At 42.4% G+C, this 15,636-nt stretch overlaps 1 protein-coding gene across 1 annotated transcript in view; it reads left to right on the top strand.

Moving 5' to 3' along the window:
- Positions 1-15,636, top strand: part of LOC136881056 (glycine receptor subunit alpha-3) — an 865,119-nt gene that overhangs the window by 843,747 nt on the left and 5,736 nt on the right. Inside the window, exon 8 of the mRNA XM_067153659.2 lies at positions 9,189-9,257. Coding sequence (XP_067009760.2) covers positions 9,189-9,257 — 69 coding nt within the window. The remainder of the gene's footprint in view (positions 1-9,188; positions 9,258-15,636) is intronic.

Below are 15,636 nucleotides of genomic sequence, written 5' to 3'. Positions count from 1 at the left end.
ACCATAAATAGCCACAATTTAATTATCATTCAGTAGTAGTAGTAGTAGTAGTAGTAGTAGTAGTAGTATACAGCTGCCCCTGTTCACTCAGTTTTATGCAACCCGCAGATTACAGCCTAACTTTTTAACAAGACAACAAAAAGCATTGAAACAAAGAATTCCAGCTCAAGACTGTTTTAACGATCAACATTTCACAGTTTTTAATTTTCATCATGTTTCTTTTAAAACTTTTTAAATAACATTTCATTTTGTGTGTCTCCTATGCTTTTAATACAACATGCATGTCTTACCGAGGATGACCCAATGCCGGGTCGAAACATGTCTATTTATGTGAGAACTTTAGTCTTAATTGAACGTAAAAATGTATATAATATTGACTAGGAGGATTAAAATCGTTTTTTGTACAATTTTGTAGGAAGTTAAACCGTCAATACGGATTCAACAATGAGATTCATCGTCTGTAATTGTGCGGGGAAGTCTATATCGGACTAACTGCACATAAAATTGCTGCAAGATGTCGGACAAGATAAGACTAAGAGACATTTAATTCCTAACTGGTTGCATATGTTTGAGGGAAAATAGGGGCAGCTGTACCACCCGGTATAATATTGCACATACTGTATGATTATGTTATGGAGGCCACGCATGAGTTATATGGCTATCTCTCAACTGGAGCAAATTGGTCTTGACTTGAAGGTGGTGGTCATATTTAATTAATGTAACTCAAGATTTATTTATTTATTTATTTATTTATTTATTTATTTATTTATTTATTTATTTATTTATTTATTTATTTATTTGTCTCTTTTATTGTTTCAGAGATCCTGTAAGCTAATGTTCGTATTGAGACAGTACATTAAAGAGCTGGCACTGTTACAATATTAAAGACAAATTGATTTATTTATAAAACAGAGCTGATAAAAATTTATAATAATTTAAATCTAAAATACAACATTTATCAAGGATAAAATAATTGTGTGTTTACAAGTTTATATAAACAGAACGATAAAGCTCGCAATGAAACCTGATAATAAGTTCATCTAAATAGGCTAATTCCAAGAACATTACATTTTGTCCATAAATGTTTCTTAATATTTATTTTGAATGTATTGAAATTCTGACAACAACCTTTTATCGAGTCTGGAATGGAATTAAATGCTATTATATCCCTATACAACACACCATTGGCTCCATACTTCACTGTATTCATTCTAGAGACATATAAGTTTCCAGATCGCTGTCTTGCATGATCATGAATAGATTGAATTACTGATGAATTTGTGTTTTATTTTTCCCCGAGCCAAACTATGTTTGATTTTGAAGGCAAGTGTTACCAAAGAGTAGATAACCACCGGGGGAATGCCTGTTGATGAATATATTATTTGTCTGGACATTAAGAATGGAAAACCACAAAGGGCTCTGAGTGCTTTATTTTGAAGAATTTGAAGTTCTGCTATTTGAATTTGGGTGCAGCAACTAAATACAACATTCGTGTATGGTAGATGGCTAGGAATCAAATCATAGCAAACACACTTTAAGCTAGAATCAGGAATATTCCACGTAGTCTGTTCAATACACCTATAGTAGGTATCAGTACTATTTTACTCTTAATAAATTGCAGATGATGGTCTCTGTCTAGTGTGGAGGTTACAAAAACACCTAAATATTTAAGACAATACGTTTTAATCACCAGTCTTGTATAAAAGCAATGGGAGTCAAAAAGTTTCCATTTGAGGGCGTTGCTTCAGCGGACATGCAACGTAGTGTGATTCCGATGCGGGTATAAAGCACGGACATGTAGGCAAAGGGATTAGTGTAGCTGTCGTGTCGTGCCGAGGTGCGTGCTCAAATGCGGCCACATGAGCTATGGCGACCTTTTTACCAAATGCGTCCAAACAGAACCAACGTGCTGTTATTGTGTTCTTGGCTGACGAAGGACAAACACCGGTGCATACATCGGAGAATGAAGACTGTGTATGGGGTGACATCTCGGTCGAAAACCACCGCTGTAAAATGGTACACCAAGTTCCGTGCGTGACCGCGTTTCGACACAGGATGCCCGTCGATCTGGGAGGTCACGCAGAAGGTACGCCAACTCAAGTGGGAGACACTACAGCTCCTGCCCTGTAGTCCTGATCTCTCCCCACTCAATTATCACGCCTTCGGTCCCCTCAAAAAGGCCTTGAAGTGTCGACGCCTCCTGTCGGATGTGCAGCAGGCTGTTGCGGATGCTCTAGGCGATTTTGCCAGATTGTCATCCCGATTGGTGTATTCTGCCCGAAGGCAGGTCCGAACCTCCGCAGATGTGTGCCTGAGTCGGAGTTTACGTAAGGTAGGATGGCCAGTTCCTATCCGCTCCTCCATTACCTTACCGCCCACCAACAGCGCGTGGCAACCCATCCAAATCTTGACCACGCACAATGTTGCTTAACTTTAGTGATCTCACGTGATCGGTGATTCAACACGGGTACGGACGTTGGCCTTATATTATTGATAAGAGTAAATATAAATTTCATTTTCATGAATTTTAATATATATCATAACTCGATCAAGATATTTTAGTTCAAGTGTGTTATAGATGGCCCGCCTCTATGGTGTAGTGGTTAGTGTGATTAGCTGCCACCAACCGGAGGCCCTGGTTCGATTTCCGGCTCTGCCACGAAATTTGAAAAGTGGTACGAGGGCTGGAACGGGGTCCACTCAGCTTCGGGACGTCAACTGAGTAAAGGTGGGTTCGATTCCCACCTCAGCCATCCTCGAAGTGGTTTTCCGTGGTTTCCCACTTCACCTCCAGGCAAATGTCGGGATGGTACCTAACTTAAGGCCACGGCCACTTCTTTCCGTCTTCCTTGTCTAGCCCTTCCGGTCTTCCCATCACCCCCCCCCCGCAAGGCCCCTGATCAGCATAGCAGATGAGGCCATCTGGTCGAGGTACTGGTTATCCTTCCCAGTTGTATCCCCGACCCAGAGTCTGAAGCTCCAGGACACTGCCCTTGAGGCGGTAGAGGTTGGATCCCTCACTGAGTCCGAGGGAAAAACCGACCCTGGAGGGTAAACAGATAAAGAGGAGGAAGAAGAAGAAGAAGAAGAAGAAGTGTTTCTGATGAGGAATTTCAAATATTAAAATGACTCGTTTTCCGGTACAAACAAGTGGAAGCTATGCCTGACTCAGCAAGGAGCCAAGTTAACAGACCTTGAGCGATTCCCTTAGAACCTCAAACTACACTTGAAGTAAGGGTTTGTTCCCCTCTTTAATGTGTTGGGAATTCTCAGTACACTGACCTTCATTTGACAAGGCAGTAGATATCCCGCGTTCGTCTTTATAGCCTTTCGAAACTGCTTTAATAACTACGAGATTAAAACATTGCCGAGCGGAAATAAAAAATAACTTGCCTAGATATACATTGCATATATCACTGTATTCTTTTATGGACAACTTTATAGCCTTCAGCTTCACACTTTTAGTACCGTACTTCATTTCCTGCTTAAGCAAAGGTCAGCAGTACGATATTAAAACGGCAGAAATATTGATGTGTTCTGGGTGTAAGCGCAGTTAAGAGAGCCTTATTGATTATTTCACATTGATGCAACTTGGTTTATACCAAACTAGCTAAAGTACCCGTTCTTCTTTCTGTCGTAAAAACTCGCTACGAAGATTCATCTCACTTCGTATCCGACCCTGTAGGTAGACGGGACAATGGTTGAATTTCATAGTTTTCGTATATGTTTACCCTTACTTTTTACTACGTGGAAAGAAAATGGTATATCAGCGTGATTCGTGTGAATTCATGTGGATTTTGAAACTTCCGCGCGTGGTGTTCACAGATCTTCTTCTTCTTTTTTTTTTTTTTTTTTTTTTTTTTTTGCGTGGCAGACTTGTATACACGGAAATTTGGTGTTGCGAAAAGTTGTGCTTGATCGGTTTTTGCATCGAGGTCTTCAATTGCGGTGAGCTGCATGTACCATTCAACCACAAACCCCCCTCCTGCCATTCTTAAATCACTGGCAGTACTGGGAACTGAATCCAGACCCCCGAGGACGGCAGCCAATAATGCGGAGGCGAACAAGACTCGTGTCCTTGTCACGAGGTGGTACAGTTCTTCCCAGGCACACCCCCAATGGAGGTGAACTGCATGTACCATTTTAACAACATACCAGCCCTCCTGCCAGTCTTAAATATCTGGCGGTACCAAGAATCGAACCCGAGCCTCTGTGGCTGCCAGTTAATAGTGATAACGATAACTGTTACGCTACAGAGGCGGACTCTGGCAAACTATCGATCGGGTCGATGCCTAAGTTCGTGCGATTCTTATAGTTTATTTTATTTTACTGTCTCTGTCACTCTCTATGACCTTCTGCCAGCGTTCAGGTAGCAGTTGTTTGCCTCGCCTGTAGAATGGTTTTGATTTTGACTGGAAGAAATCTGTTAGCCATTGTTCAAGTGAAGCTTCGTCAGGAAACACTTGCCCCTGTATGTGGTTAGAAAGATAACGGAAAAGATGGAACTCTAAGGGCGCAAGGTCAGGGCAATACGAAGGATGAGGAAGAGGTGTCCAGCCAAGTTCAGCAATCACACCTTTGGTCAATTGCGTTGTATGCGGACGAGCCATTTCCCACGTTGTTTGACGAAGATTCTCATGAAGCAACTCATTCAAGCGATTTTCGTCAAAATCTGAAGGTATTCCAGAACATGGATCATCAGACAAGTAAAACAGTTCTGCTTGAAAGCGGGAAAACCATTTTTGTGCTGTTCTTTCAGCAATTGTTTCATTCCCGTACACTTCACAAATTGTTCTCGCAGCTCCTGCTGCACTGGATCCTCGGTTAAACTCAAAGAGTAATATATGTCGGAAATGCTCACTTTTCTCAACTTGACCTTCCATATCCGTTTGTCCGAAATATACACAAATAATACTTTCACAATCAAGAAAAGCTATGTTTCACAACACACAAACTCCAAACTCAGTTAAAACAGCGGAATAACGATAAGCAATCCCATTACGCCGCATTGTTGCCAACCCAAACGAATACCGCACGAACTTACGCATCGACCCTATATAAGTGACCTGTCTATATTTCTGTATCTCTACGTAATTCAAGGTTTCATCTGTACCAGAATGATTCATTTCGTGCCATGATACCTCTCTCCACCGTGGGCCTCGTGCTTTGAGCGCTCGATTACACGCACTGAGAATACTTTGGAGTACCGAGCGAGTAAAAGCGTCGACTGATTTAAAAGATTATTGTCTCGTTTTGAACGCAAGTTAACATACTAACAAATGTAAGTGACAGAGTGAACACAGGTAAAGTAAGGTCTCAATGTTTTAGATTCTTCATAGACCTAGCAAAATTCATTTAGGCATGTATATATAAATTGTGTCCGCCTCTGTGGTGTAGTGGTTAGTGTGATTAGCTGCCACTCCGCGTGGGCCCGGGTCTGCCACGAAATTTGAAAATTGGTTCGAGGATTGGAACGGGGTCTACTGAGCCTCGGGAGGTCAACTGAGTAGAGGGGGGGTTCGGTTCCCACCTCAGCCATCCTCGAAGGTTTCCGTGGTTTCCCACTTCTCCCCCAGGAGAATGCCAGGATGGTACATAACTTAAGGCCATGGCCGCTTCCTCCCCCCCTTCCTTGTCTATCCCTTCCCCCCACAAGGCCACTTTTCAGCATAGAAGTTGAAGCTGCCTGGACGAGGTACTCGAACTGCTCTCTAGTTTGTATCCCCCGATCCCACTGTCGGCAGCCCTGTAAATGGTTTTCCGTGGTTTCCCATTTTCACACCAGACAAATGCTGGGGCTGTACCTTAATTAAGGCCACGGCCGCTTCCTTCCCACTCCTAGCCCTTTCCTGTCCCATCGTCGCCATAAGACCTATCTGTGTCGGTGCGACGTAAAGCAACTAGCAAAAAAATAGTATCCCCCGAACCAAAGTCTCGTGCTCCAGTACACCGCCTTGAGGCCGTAGAGGTGGGATCCCTCACTGAGTCCGAGGGAGAAACCCACCCTGGAAGGTAAAGAAAGAATATACCGGCTGGTCCACCAGCCCCTTGCGGTCCAGTTTCATGCATCCCTTCACATTTACTACAATTCTGAAAGACATCGGACCTTCTCCCTAAACCGGTGTAATATAACGAGATATGTGTTTACGGGCTAGAAGACAGCAGAAATCGTGAGTGCCATTATTAATTCATTATGGGTATCTTGAATGAAACCGTAAAATGAGTACAGATACGAAGAACACGTACTTTAGAAGAAGAGGTGGACGCACAGATCGGGAGCACGGTATATGCTTTATACGCTGGGAAGTGAGCGCCGTAGCTCAAGTGTCGCAGTAGGTCACATGGCTAGCGCGCGGTGGAATGTGTGATAGTTGACAGTGCTCGAGGGTTAGAAGGTTCAAGTGCAATGCAAGTATTGTTTTAAGCCAGTTGCCTGGGATGTGGCATACCGGTATTTGTCACAGACTGATTTGTTTATTTGGCCCTGAAAAGGGTCGTTGGTATGGAGCTGAGTTGCTAGAGGCTAGAAAACATGTGACAGGATTTCAGTTATCCACGTCGTTTAACGCAGCACCTGCTCGAACTGACGACCTCCGTGGTCGATACAAAGCTTCGCGCGATGTTGTAAGGACTGCCTGGCCCTTTGCAACATCTCGGGCGAAACGGATCGGCATGCCTTGGTGATGAGCTGTCTAAGGTGACAAGGACTGGCCAGCTTCTGTGCATACATAAGTTGTTTTACATGGCCCCATAGAAAAAAAGCCAGGGGCGTAAGATCGGGGAATCTGGCGGGCCAGGGGACAGATCCTCCCTTTCCTATCCATTTATCAGGATACGACACATGAAGATGGTTCCGGACGACCACCGCTACTGCGGTGGAGCTCCATCGTGTTGAAACCACATCCTGCAGTGGTCAAGGAGTGGCACATGTTCCAAAAACGGTGGTAGTTCATATTAGAGAAAACCGCAGATAGCGTTGGCTTGTCAGATGGCCCTCAAAGAAATGGGGACCGATGAGGTGATCACCCATGATTACACACCATACATTCACGTCCCTCTGTACCTGAAAAGATGTCTGTCACACCTAATGGGGATTATCCACACTCCAGTAATGCATATTATGGCTGTTAACGGTTCCATTGTTGTAGAATCGTGCTTCGTCCGTGAATAAGAGAGTCGCTAGGAAAGCAGAATCAGTGTCCACATGCTTGTAGGATCCATAGACAGAACGCTACCCGGGCATGGAAATCATGACCCTGGAGCTCCTGGTGTAAGTGCAGATGGTACGGGTGAAACCGGTGGGTATGCAGTATCCGCATAACAGACGCTCGGCTGATGTTCGTCTCCTGTACAATGGCCCGTGTGCTAGTATGAGGGTTACGCCGGATGGCGACCTCTTCATTGTCAGCAGACGTCACGGGATGATCTCGAACAAGCCGTGTTCTTCTCAGGGATGCAAACTCCCGCAGGCTCTTTCCACACACCGAAATGTCATGCCCGTCGGTTGTCGTCTATCCGGATAGCGTTCTTGATATAGGCGTTGTGCCTGGTATGCATTCTGTCTAGCTTCTCCATCGATAAGTAACATATCCACATACTCGTCGCTAGAAAACATCTCGAGGCAGTGAATAAACTTTGCGTTGGGAATTGCTTTGAATCGTTCCAATGGGGCATATTTTGCCCTATCTGTGGTCTACGAAGCTTGGAACATGTACGACGTAGCTAACTGGCCACAGACCATCATCTCCTCATCCTCGTCCAACCCAGCACCATACCCAATGCAACGATGCATGCGGTCTCGCACAGGATCAAATAAGCAAATCAGTCCTTGGAAGCTATCAAGTATGCAACCTTACCACATCCCAAGCAACTGGCTGTTAAAAAAAAATTTATGTGGGATTCGAACTTCCTACCTCGAGCACTGTCCACTATCACATATCTCCCCGCCCACTTGCCATGTGAGCTACTGCGACGCATGACCTACGGCACCCACTTCCCAGCCTATACAGTACCGTGCTCCCGGTCTGTGCGTCCACCTCCTGTTTTAAAGGACGTGTTCTGCGTATCTGTACTTGTTTTACGGGTTCATTATAGGTACCCATAATGAATTAATAGTGGTGATCACGATTCCTGCTGTCTTCTATCCCGTAAACACATATCTCGTTATATTACATCGGTTTAGTGAGAGGGACCGATGTCTTTCAGAATTGTAGTAAATGTGAAGTAAAGGGGCACAAGATCTCCATACGTCGACGCCCCGAACAAATAGCATATTTTTTTATGTGAAGGAATGTATAAAACTGGATCACAAGGGGCTGGTGGAGAACCCGATTTAAATTGAAAAAAAAAAGAAAAAAAGTTAATAAATGTTGGGTTTAAAGGCTGTGACGGAAAAATTGCGAAGATGAAAAGCGATATTATGTACGGTATTATAAACTGCACCACCAATATTATAAGTCGTGTCATTAATAATATGCAGGACTTTTAATTGTGATTAAGTAATGGTATTTTTGTACGACATAGAATACAGTAAATGATTTTAAATATAAACATATTCTAATAAGAAAACGAAGCTCTCATAAAATTAGTTGACAAACACAAATTGGTAATTTTATTTAACCGTCGGTCCAGGTTATCTTGGACCATATTTATCACACTAAAGTACTTTCTTCTCGCACTTACTCTCACACACCTTGTATGAAATCAGACACTACACACTTCAAACATTTGATCTTCTTCCTTGTTTTCGTCATAGATTCTGCAATACCAGGTAGTTGAGTTTTCAGCTTGTGGCAATGTTAGTGGTTTACTTGCACTAATCCGTGAAGATTTGTAGTTGTCCGAGAGATGATTTTTGTAAAGACTAGTGGCAAGTACTGCAGCTGAAGAAGTAGCTATGCTTCCCTTTCTTTTCTTCAAAACTGGAACTGGTGATATTTTCTCTGAGGTCACTTAAGCAATGGTTGATCGTACCTATGATCATGTCAGAACACATGCATGCCCTGTACTGCTGTTGAAAACACTGTCTTTGTCGTTTTTGACCAAGTAGGCCCTTCGGAAAGAACGTATTCTCAAAAAGAATAATGTACCCTGGTTAATAAGGGTTTTGGTGTGTAAACATCCTCAGCAATTCTGTGTGTGTAGAATGGAAATATTTCATATCTTTATGTGCTCTTTCTTTTCCTCAGGTATCCAGAGCGGCCTTCCTCAAGTCAGTTACGTCAAAGCTATAGACGTGTGGATGGGCACTTGCACAGGTAAGTCAAGAATTACAGTTGTACTATATCGGTCAGCGCATGGCATCAAATGCATAGTGGCCAGACAGCTATGTTATATCTAGTGATCGGAAGTTCATGCATTTTTCATATAATTTCCCCAACATTATGCAAATCACTCATATCTGAACAGTACATGACCACTTAAATGTGCATAAAAATGCATATTTTATGTATTTGAACAAATGCATCATATTTTGGGTATTACTATTTTTATAATGCTTATAAATGCATGCCCTGGCATTTTTTACTAAGGTGCAGTATACATGAATATGATTTATAACAATGATGGCTCATAGATAAGAGAGCTTATTCAGATAAGAAATTAGCATTTAGTTGCGCAGTATGAAGGACTGGGAAATACGCTTCGGCAAGGAACAGCAGGACAGCAACGATTCTTGATACGCCAAGCTGCATGTCATGTGTCTATGATGTAACCCCGGTGTTTCCTCACACACGCTTGGTAATCAGTGTTGCCAATCTTGCTATTTTACACTAAAGCAAGAGTAGCTTGTGAAGTGGAAGGTTGCTGAGATGATGTAGCAGGTAATAGTTCAGCCGTTGTTGAATAAGCATTTTTAGTTCCTATCTTCCTAACGACCTTCTCTGGAATTTCGTAGGAATGGCAGGTTTTTCCTAGGCACTTAAGCGCATTCCTGATGTGCAAGATGGATGCTGCTGTTTCGACTTTCATTCCGTTTCTCACTTTAGATTTCACAATACCAAGTGTACTAAAGAGCCTTTCTACTTCGACATTTGAATGCGGGAGAGCCAAAATTTTCATAGCAAAAGTAGCTAGTTCTCTGAAGGGATTTTGTCCTGCCGAATCACTATACTGTAACACCTCTACCCAGAAATCTGTGGTATTTGAAACTTGACTCCATTTTATTGCATTTAAATTACGCCACTGATTCTCAATGTGATCTATATCTGAGACACTACAACCCATATCTTCCGCTACCTCAAATATTGGGTTTTTGACAACATTGAGACACTTTTTAATAGAAAGGAGAGCCATTTTTCTTAGGTTTTGAAAATTGTTCGGTAGCCTATTTTTTAGTTCTGTAATTAGCTTTTTTGTGAAGTTAATACAGCGGCCCCTAACCACTTCTACCTTTTCTACTGATAGAGTTTCCGCCAGTTTTTCGAACTCGTAACCCAGATAGGGTTTGGGATCCACGTAACTATCAATCTCAGTTGATGGAGAAAACAGATCAAATCGAGCAGTTGGGTTTAGGATTTTCCTTCCTAAAAACTGTATAAGATTCATTAGATCATCAAGTAAACGAGTAGGGTCTGCATTTTCAGATTCAAATACTTTAATTACTTTTTGGACCTCATGCAGAATACTTTTTAGATATGTCATGAACAATCTGTTTGATAAATCAGAGTACATTTGGAATAACATCTCTGAAGTATAACACTTTTCTTGTGTCCTTACTATATCGAAGTGTAATTTGAGCTCATCCCACTGTTCAACAATTCGCCGAACAGCAGGTTCAATGGATAACCATCTTGTTTCACAAACTTTTAGAAGTTTGAGAGGCTCTTCACTATTTATTGCATTGTAAATTTGCTGGTAAATGCCCTGTCTCTTGCTGGAATGAGCAAACCAAAGGTAACTTTCACGGACAATGAAGTCAACATTACGAGGCAAAGTGTCTTCCGTAGCATGAGAAACAGCTAGTTGTATGGAATGATACACGCACCTAATCATTTTCAAATGAGGAATATTAAACTCTTTTTTCATAAGTTCATATACCCCATTGTTCAGTCCAGTGTTCACGGAAGCGTTGTCTACACCTATACCTAATAAATTAGCAGGCTTCATTTGCAGTTGCTGTAAGAGTATTCCTATTGCGTTAACAATAGCTGGTGCTGTGCCATTTGGTAAGTCTACCAAACCTAAAAATCTTGATACTATCCTTTTCATACTGACGCTGAAGTAACGAATTATGACACCCAACAACTTAGTAACGGATATATCTGTCGCCTCATCTATTATTAAACTATAGCCCTGATCGCCAATATCAGAAACCATGTCCTCAACAAAATGTGGTGCTAGTACATGTTTTATTACTTCAGTACATTTCGTTCTGTGTAAACGGAGATCTGCTGCTTTAGAACTATCGCCAAAATTTTTAACACACAGTTCTGACAAGTGATCTAAGTCAACAACGAGCAGTGCTCTGCAATAAACAATGCCAAATTTCCTTCAGTCCTAGCGGTACTTATGTTTACTTTTGTAAACGGTATTTTTTTCTGCAGTGGTGAGGTAAACGGCCCTGATCGCATTTTATGTTTCTGAGTTTCAGAATGTTTCTTTAAATCATTATATTTAGCATACAGTTCTGTTTTACAGTAGACGCAGTAGGCTTTGGACTTATCAGAATCTACCGGTCTTAACCATTTAAACTGATGTTCCCAGTCTTTACGGTAGTTTTGCTGATACTTTGGCTTACCCATGGTGTTGAACAAAAAACAAAAACACAGTTCACAAACAAGAAAATACGAAAATGAATATTTGAAATTGCACGTGTAAATTTGCGTAAATACACCTAACAAACCATGAATGACTTCCAGAAAAAACACAGATCACAACAGAACTTATGATTACACTGATAGCTGCGAAGAGATCGATTCATTTTCTTAGCGTGCGCGCCTGAATCACCTCCGTCCGCTGTGTAATGTTACGCGTAACTAAGAGGTAAAAAATAAAAAATCGAATGACTGACTAATCTAACTGCGTTAATACTGTATTAACGCTGTCTGTGCAACTCCCAGCGCCTACACATGATGTCATCCAGCAGATAAGAAGAGGAATTGCCGAATGATGTCATAATGTGATCACACGAAATGACATACAAGGAAGTCCAGATTAAAAAATAACCGGTCATAAATATTTACGTACTGAACTGCAGTTTATACCGTTAAATTGATAATAATTGTATTAAACTATGAAATTCACCAGTTTTCCCTCTAAAGTGCTTGAATAATCACCAGAAAAGTCGCTAATCGGAAAAATAAAATTTTGTCGCTAACAAGGTTCCCGAATTCCCTAGATTTAGCGACTTGTCGCTGAAGTTGGCAACACTGGTCCGTCAGATCGCCACTGCTAACTATCAACCATGCGTTACACATCGTATGTACTTCCTCACCTCATCCTTCTGACTTAATTACATAGATAACAGAGTGCTGGTATTTCACTTCCGTTTACTTCTACATCCCTGTAAGAAGACACTACAGAGCTGCTGTTATAGGAGAAATATACAGCAGTTTTCTTTTTAGTGGTAGACTGGTAGATCTGCTAAAATGAAATGCAATCTTGCAGGTTCTCTTTGTTTGGTTTGAATCGAACCTGTGATCATGGGTCGGACACCACCACTGATCTCCCGAGGAAGGTAATTAACCAGTGAATGATGGTACGCCCGCTGTAAAATTGAACATTTGTATTTAATAAATAATAATAATAATAATAATAATAATAATAATAATAATAATAATAATAATAATAATAATAATAATAATAATAATAATAATGGTGCATGGCATCGGTATGTGCTCGGTGGTGACCTAATGAGGATAAAATGAATGGCGAAGACGTCATAAGTACCCAGTCCCCAAGCCAGGGGAATTAACATTGTTCTGCTAGTGGCTTTACGTCGCACCGACACAGATAAGTCGTATGGCGACGATGTGATAGGAAAGGCCTAGGAGTTGGAAGGAAGCGGCCGTGGCCTTAATTAAGGTGCCTGGTGTGAAAATGGGGAGAGGGGGAATTAACAGTATGACGGGGTTGATTATGAAAATTAATCCGGGGCCATCGGACCAAAGGCAAGCATTCTATCCATTTAACCACAAAGCCGGGCTTTCATTTGCTAAACCTTAGGCTACCATCTCCACTGATCAGGTGTTGATTATTGACAGTGGCAGAGGTCAGGGCAGTAGCTTGCGAAACAACACTGACAACACAGCAGGCTACTCCATTGTCTATTGGCTGCAGCTCAAACCGCATAAGGCTTAACGTTCACTAAACCAACTATCGAAAAGGGGTAACCTAAGTTTAGTGGTAGCCCACGTCCTGATACCAGCATACGCCACTGAGGACAACAGACAAAGATTGACCATGGAAAGCATCCGTCACTCCCTAGTTGTTAAGTGCAATAGCAAAGAATTCACCAATGATGAGGCTGGCACTTCAAAATTCATGGAATAACAACGTAAGTTATAGGTACTAATTTTATTTTAGGGAAATAAGCTCAAATTGATGATGCATATTTAGGAACTTTTTAGGACATAAATGCATAGGGCCTACATATATTTTTTTTTTAGGGCATGAACTTCCGATCCCTAGTTATATCTTACTACCAGTATAAATGACGCCGAGCATGAAGGAGGGTAAGACAAAATGTAAGTTTCCCTGATATTTTGTAAGTGAACGGATAGGTCAATAAAAAGAACACCATTTTATCTCAGTATCAACCCTGCATTTTTCAACATAATCGCATAAGTTACTCTAGCATTTGTAGGCTTGTCTACCGTCCCGTGTTTCTCTAGACAGTCCCAATGCAACAAAATGTCCCAAATTCGTGGCTTGGAGAACATACGCATCGGTGCCATGCATTGGAGTTGATTTTCAACGGTTTTGTTATTATTAATGCAATTCCATTACCGGCATGGAAAATGTCTCCGTACACTCGAGTCGGACGTGTCCTGGGTGGCAGCAGCCAGTAGGATTCCATCACCCGGAAATTCGATGGGTTCATATCCCTATGAGGTGAAAAGTTCACTTTTCAGTTTGTGTTATGTTATTAACAAGCTGGTTGGCAGATGGTTAATTTTGAAAATTGAGTCTTAGTGGAAGGGCCACTTTGACGATAAGAAGATTAAATAATTCTGAATATAAATCCAGAAAATAGCTTTTATTTTAAGATAAGTGGTTCAAATCTTTAGTGGGGATAAGAAATATTCAGGTAATGTTGACAAAACAGCATGCGCCCTTCGCAAGAAAGATGAGTCTCTAGAGCATGGGAGGCCTGATGATTGGAAATGGATGAACATACCTGGGAAAAAATAATTCTTCATGAGTGATTAAAGGATTTCTGTGTAGTTTCTTAAGTTGTAATAATTGCGTAAGTGTATTGTTATTATTAAGTTAAGTGAAGTAAATTGTGCCTATTGATTGAAATTTCCGTCCCTTATTCTTACTTATGAAACTTGGTAATTTTGTCATAACGGAATGTTCATGTTTCGTTTCTTTGAACTTTCTTCTTTTCTCGTTTTCATTCCCCTCCCTGAAGGGGAGGGGCGGGCCCCCTAGAGCGTAACGCGCTCATTCGGGCCGGGAGTGGTGGAGAGAACAGTGAGATGTGTGGAATGAAGAAGGTGGGAATGGCTGAGATAAGTTGATAGAGGAGAAAGGGTGCAAATGTTGGGGGATGTGTGTGAGGAGTGAAGGTTTAATTGAATGTGCTAGGATGGAGTTGAAGGGTTAGAAGGTGGAGGGTTGCTGGGATATTACATAATGAGTTGATGAGGAGTCGGAGGAGTTCAAACTGCGGAGGAGGTTGATAGAAGAAATTAGTTGGGGTTAGGGGTGGACGGACGGATTGATTAGGTGGAAATGGAGGAGGAGCTGGCCGGGTGCGGCGTCGTGTGTTGAAGAAGAAATTAGTTGGGGTTAGGGGTGGACGGACGGATTGATTAGGTGGAAATGGAGGAGGAGCTGGCCGGGTGCGGCGTCGTGTGTTGGTAGGATGGCGAGGAAAATGTTGGGGTGGGGAGCGAGAGGGTTCTACCTTGTGGAGATGGCGGTATAAGTAGGCACCATTGCTGTACATCTTCGTCGGTGGGCAGATGGAGTCGGACCATATAGGTGGGACCAGAGCCGTGCATGATTCGAAAGGCTCGGCGTGCTGGAACACCTTCTGCCTGTAGTTCGCGTAGTATGTCGCGGTCGGAGAGGTTAGGATCGACTCCGCGAATTACGCAGCTATACATTGCTTGAGAAGATGGTGGTGTCAACGGTGGTGGTGCGGAGCCAGCTGAAGTGGTGACAGGCGTGGCAGGTTCTTCGTCTGTGCCGAGAGAAGATGGCGGTGGCGGTGATGATATCTGCGGTGGTGCGGTTGCTCCGATGGCGGAAACTGCGTCGAGTGGCTGAAGACTAGGTTGAGCAGGGGTTTGAAGGTTAGAGAGAGTGGAAGTATTTGCTGGTGACGGGCATTGAAAGTAGCTGGGCGGGTCACGATATGGAGGCAAGGTACATGAAGTCGTAAGGAGAGGCGAGGGATGGGAATACGTTAGAGTCGTGATGGGAGGGTAGGTAAAGCGGAAGATGAAAGCCGTCGTCGTAGTGGTG

This window comes from Anabrus simplex, chromosome 9 (assembly GCF_040414725.1).
Source record: "Anabrus simplex isolate iqAnaSimp1 chromosome 9, ASM4041472v1, whole genome shotgun sequence".
NCBI classification, from domain to species: Eukaryota; Metazoa; Arthropoda; class Insecta; order Orthoptera; family Tettigoniidae; genus Anabrus; species Anabrus simplex.
The sequence above is the reverse complement of the archived record's forward strand: the minus strand, read 5'-3'. Positions and strand labels throughout refer to the sequence as shown.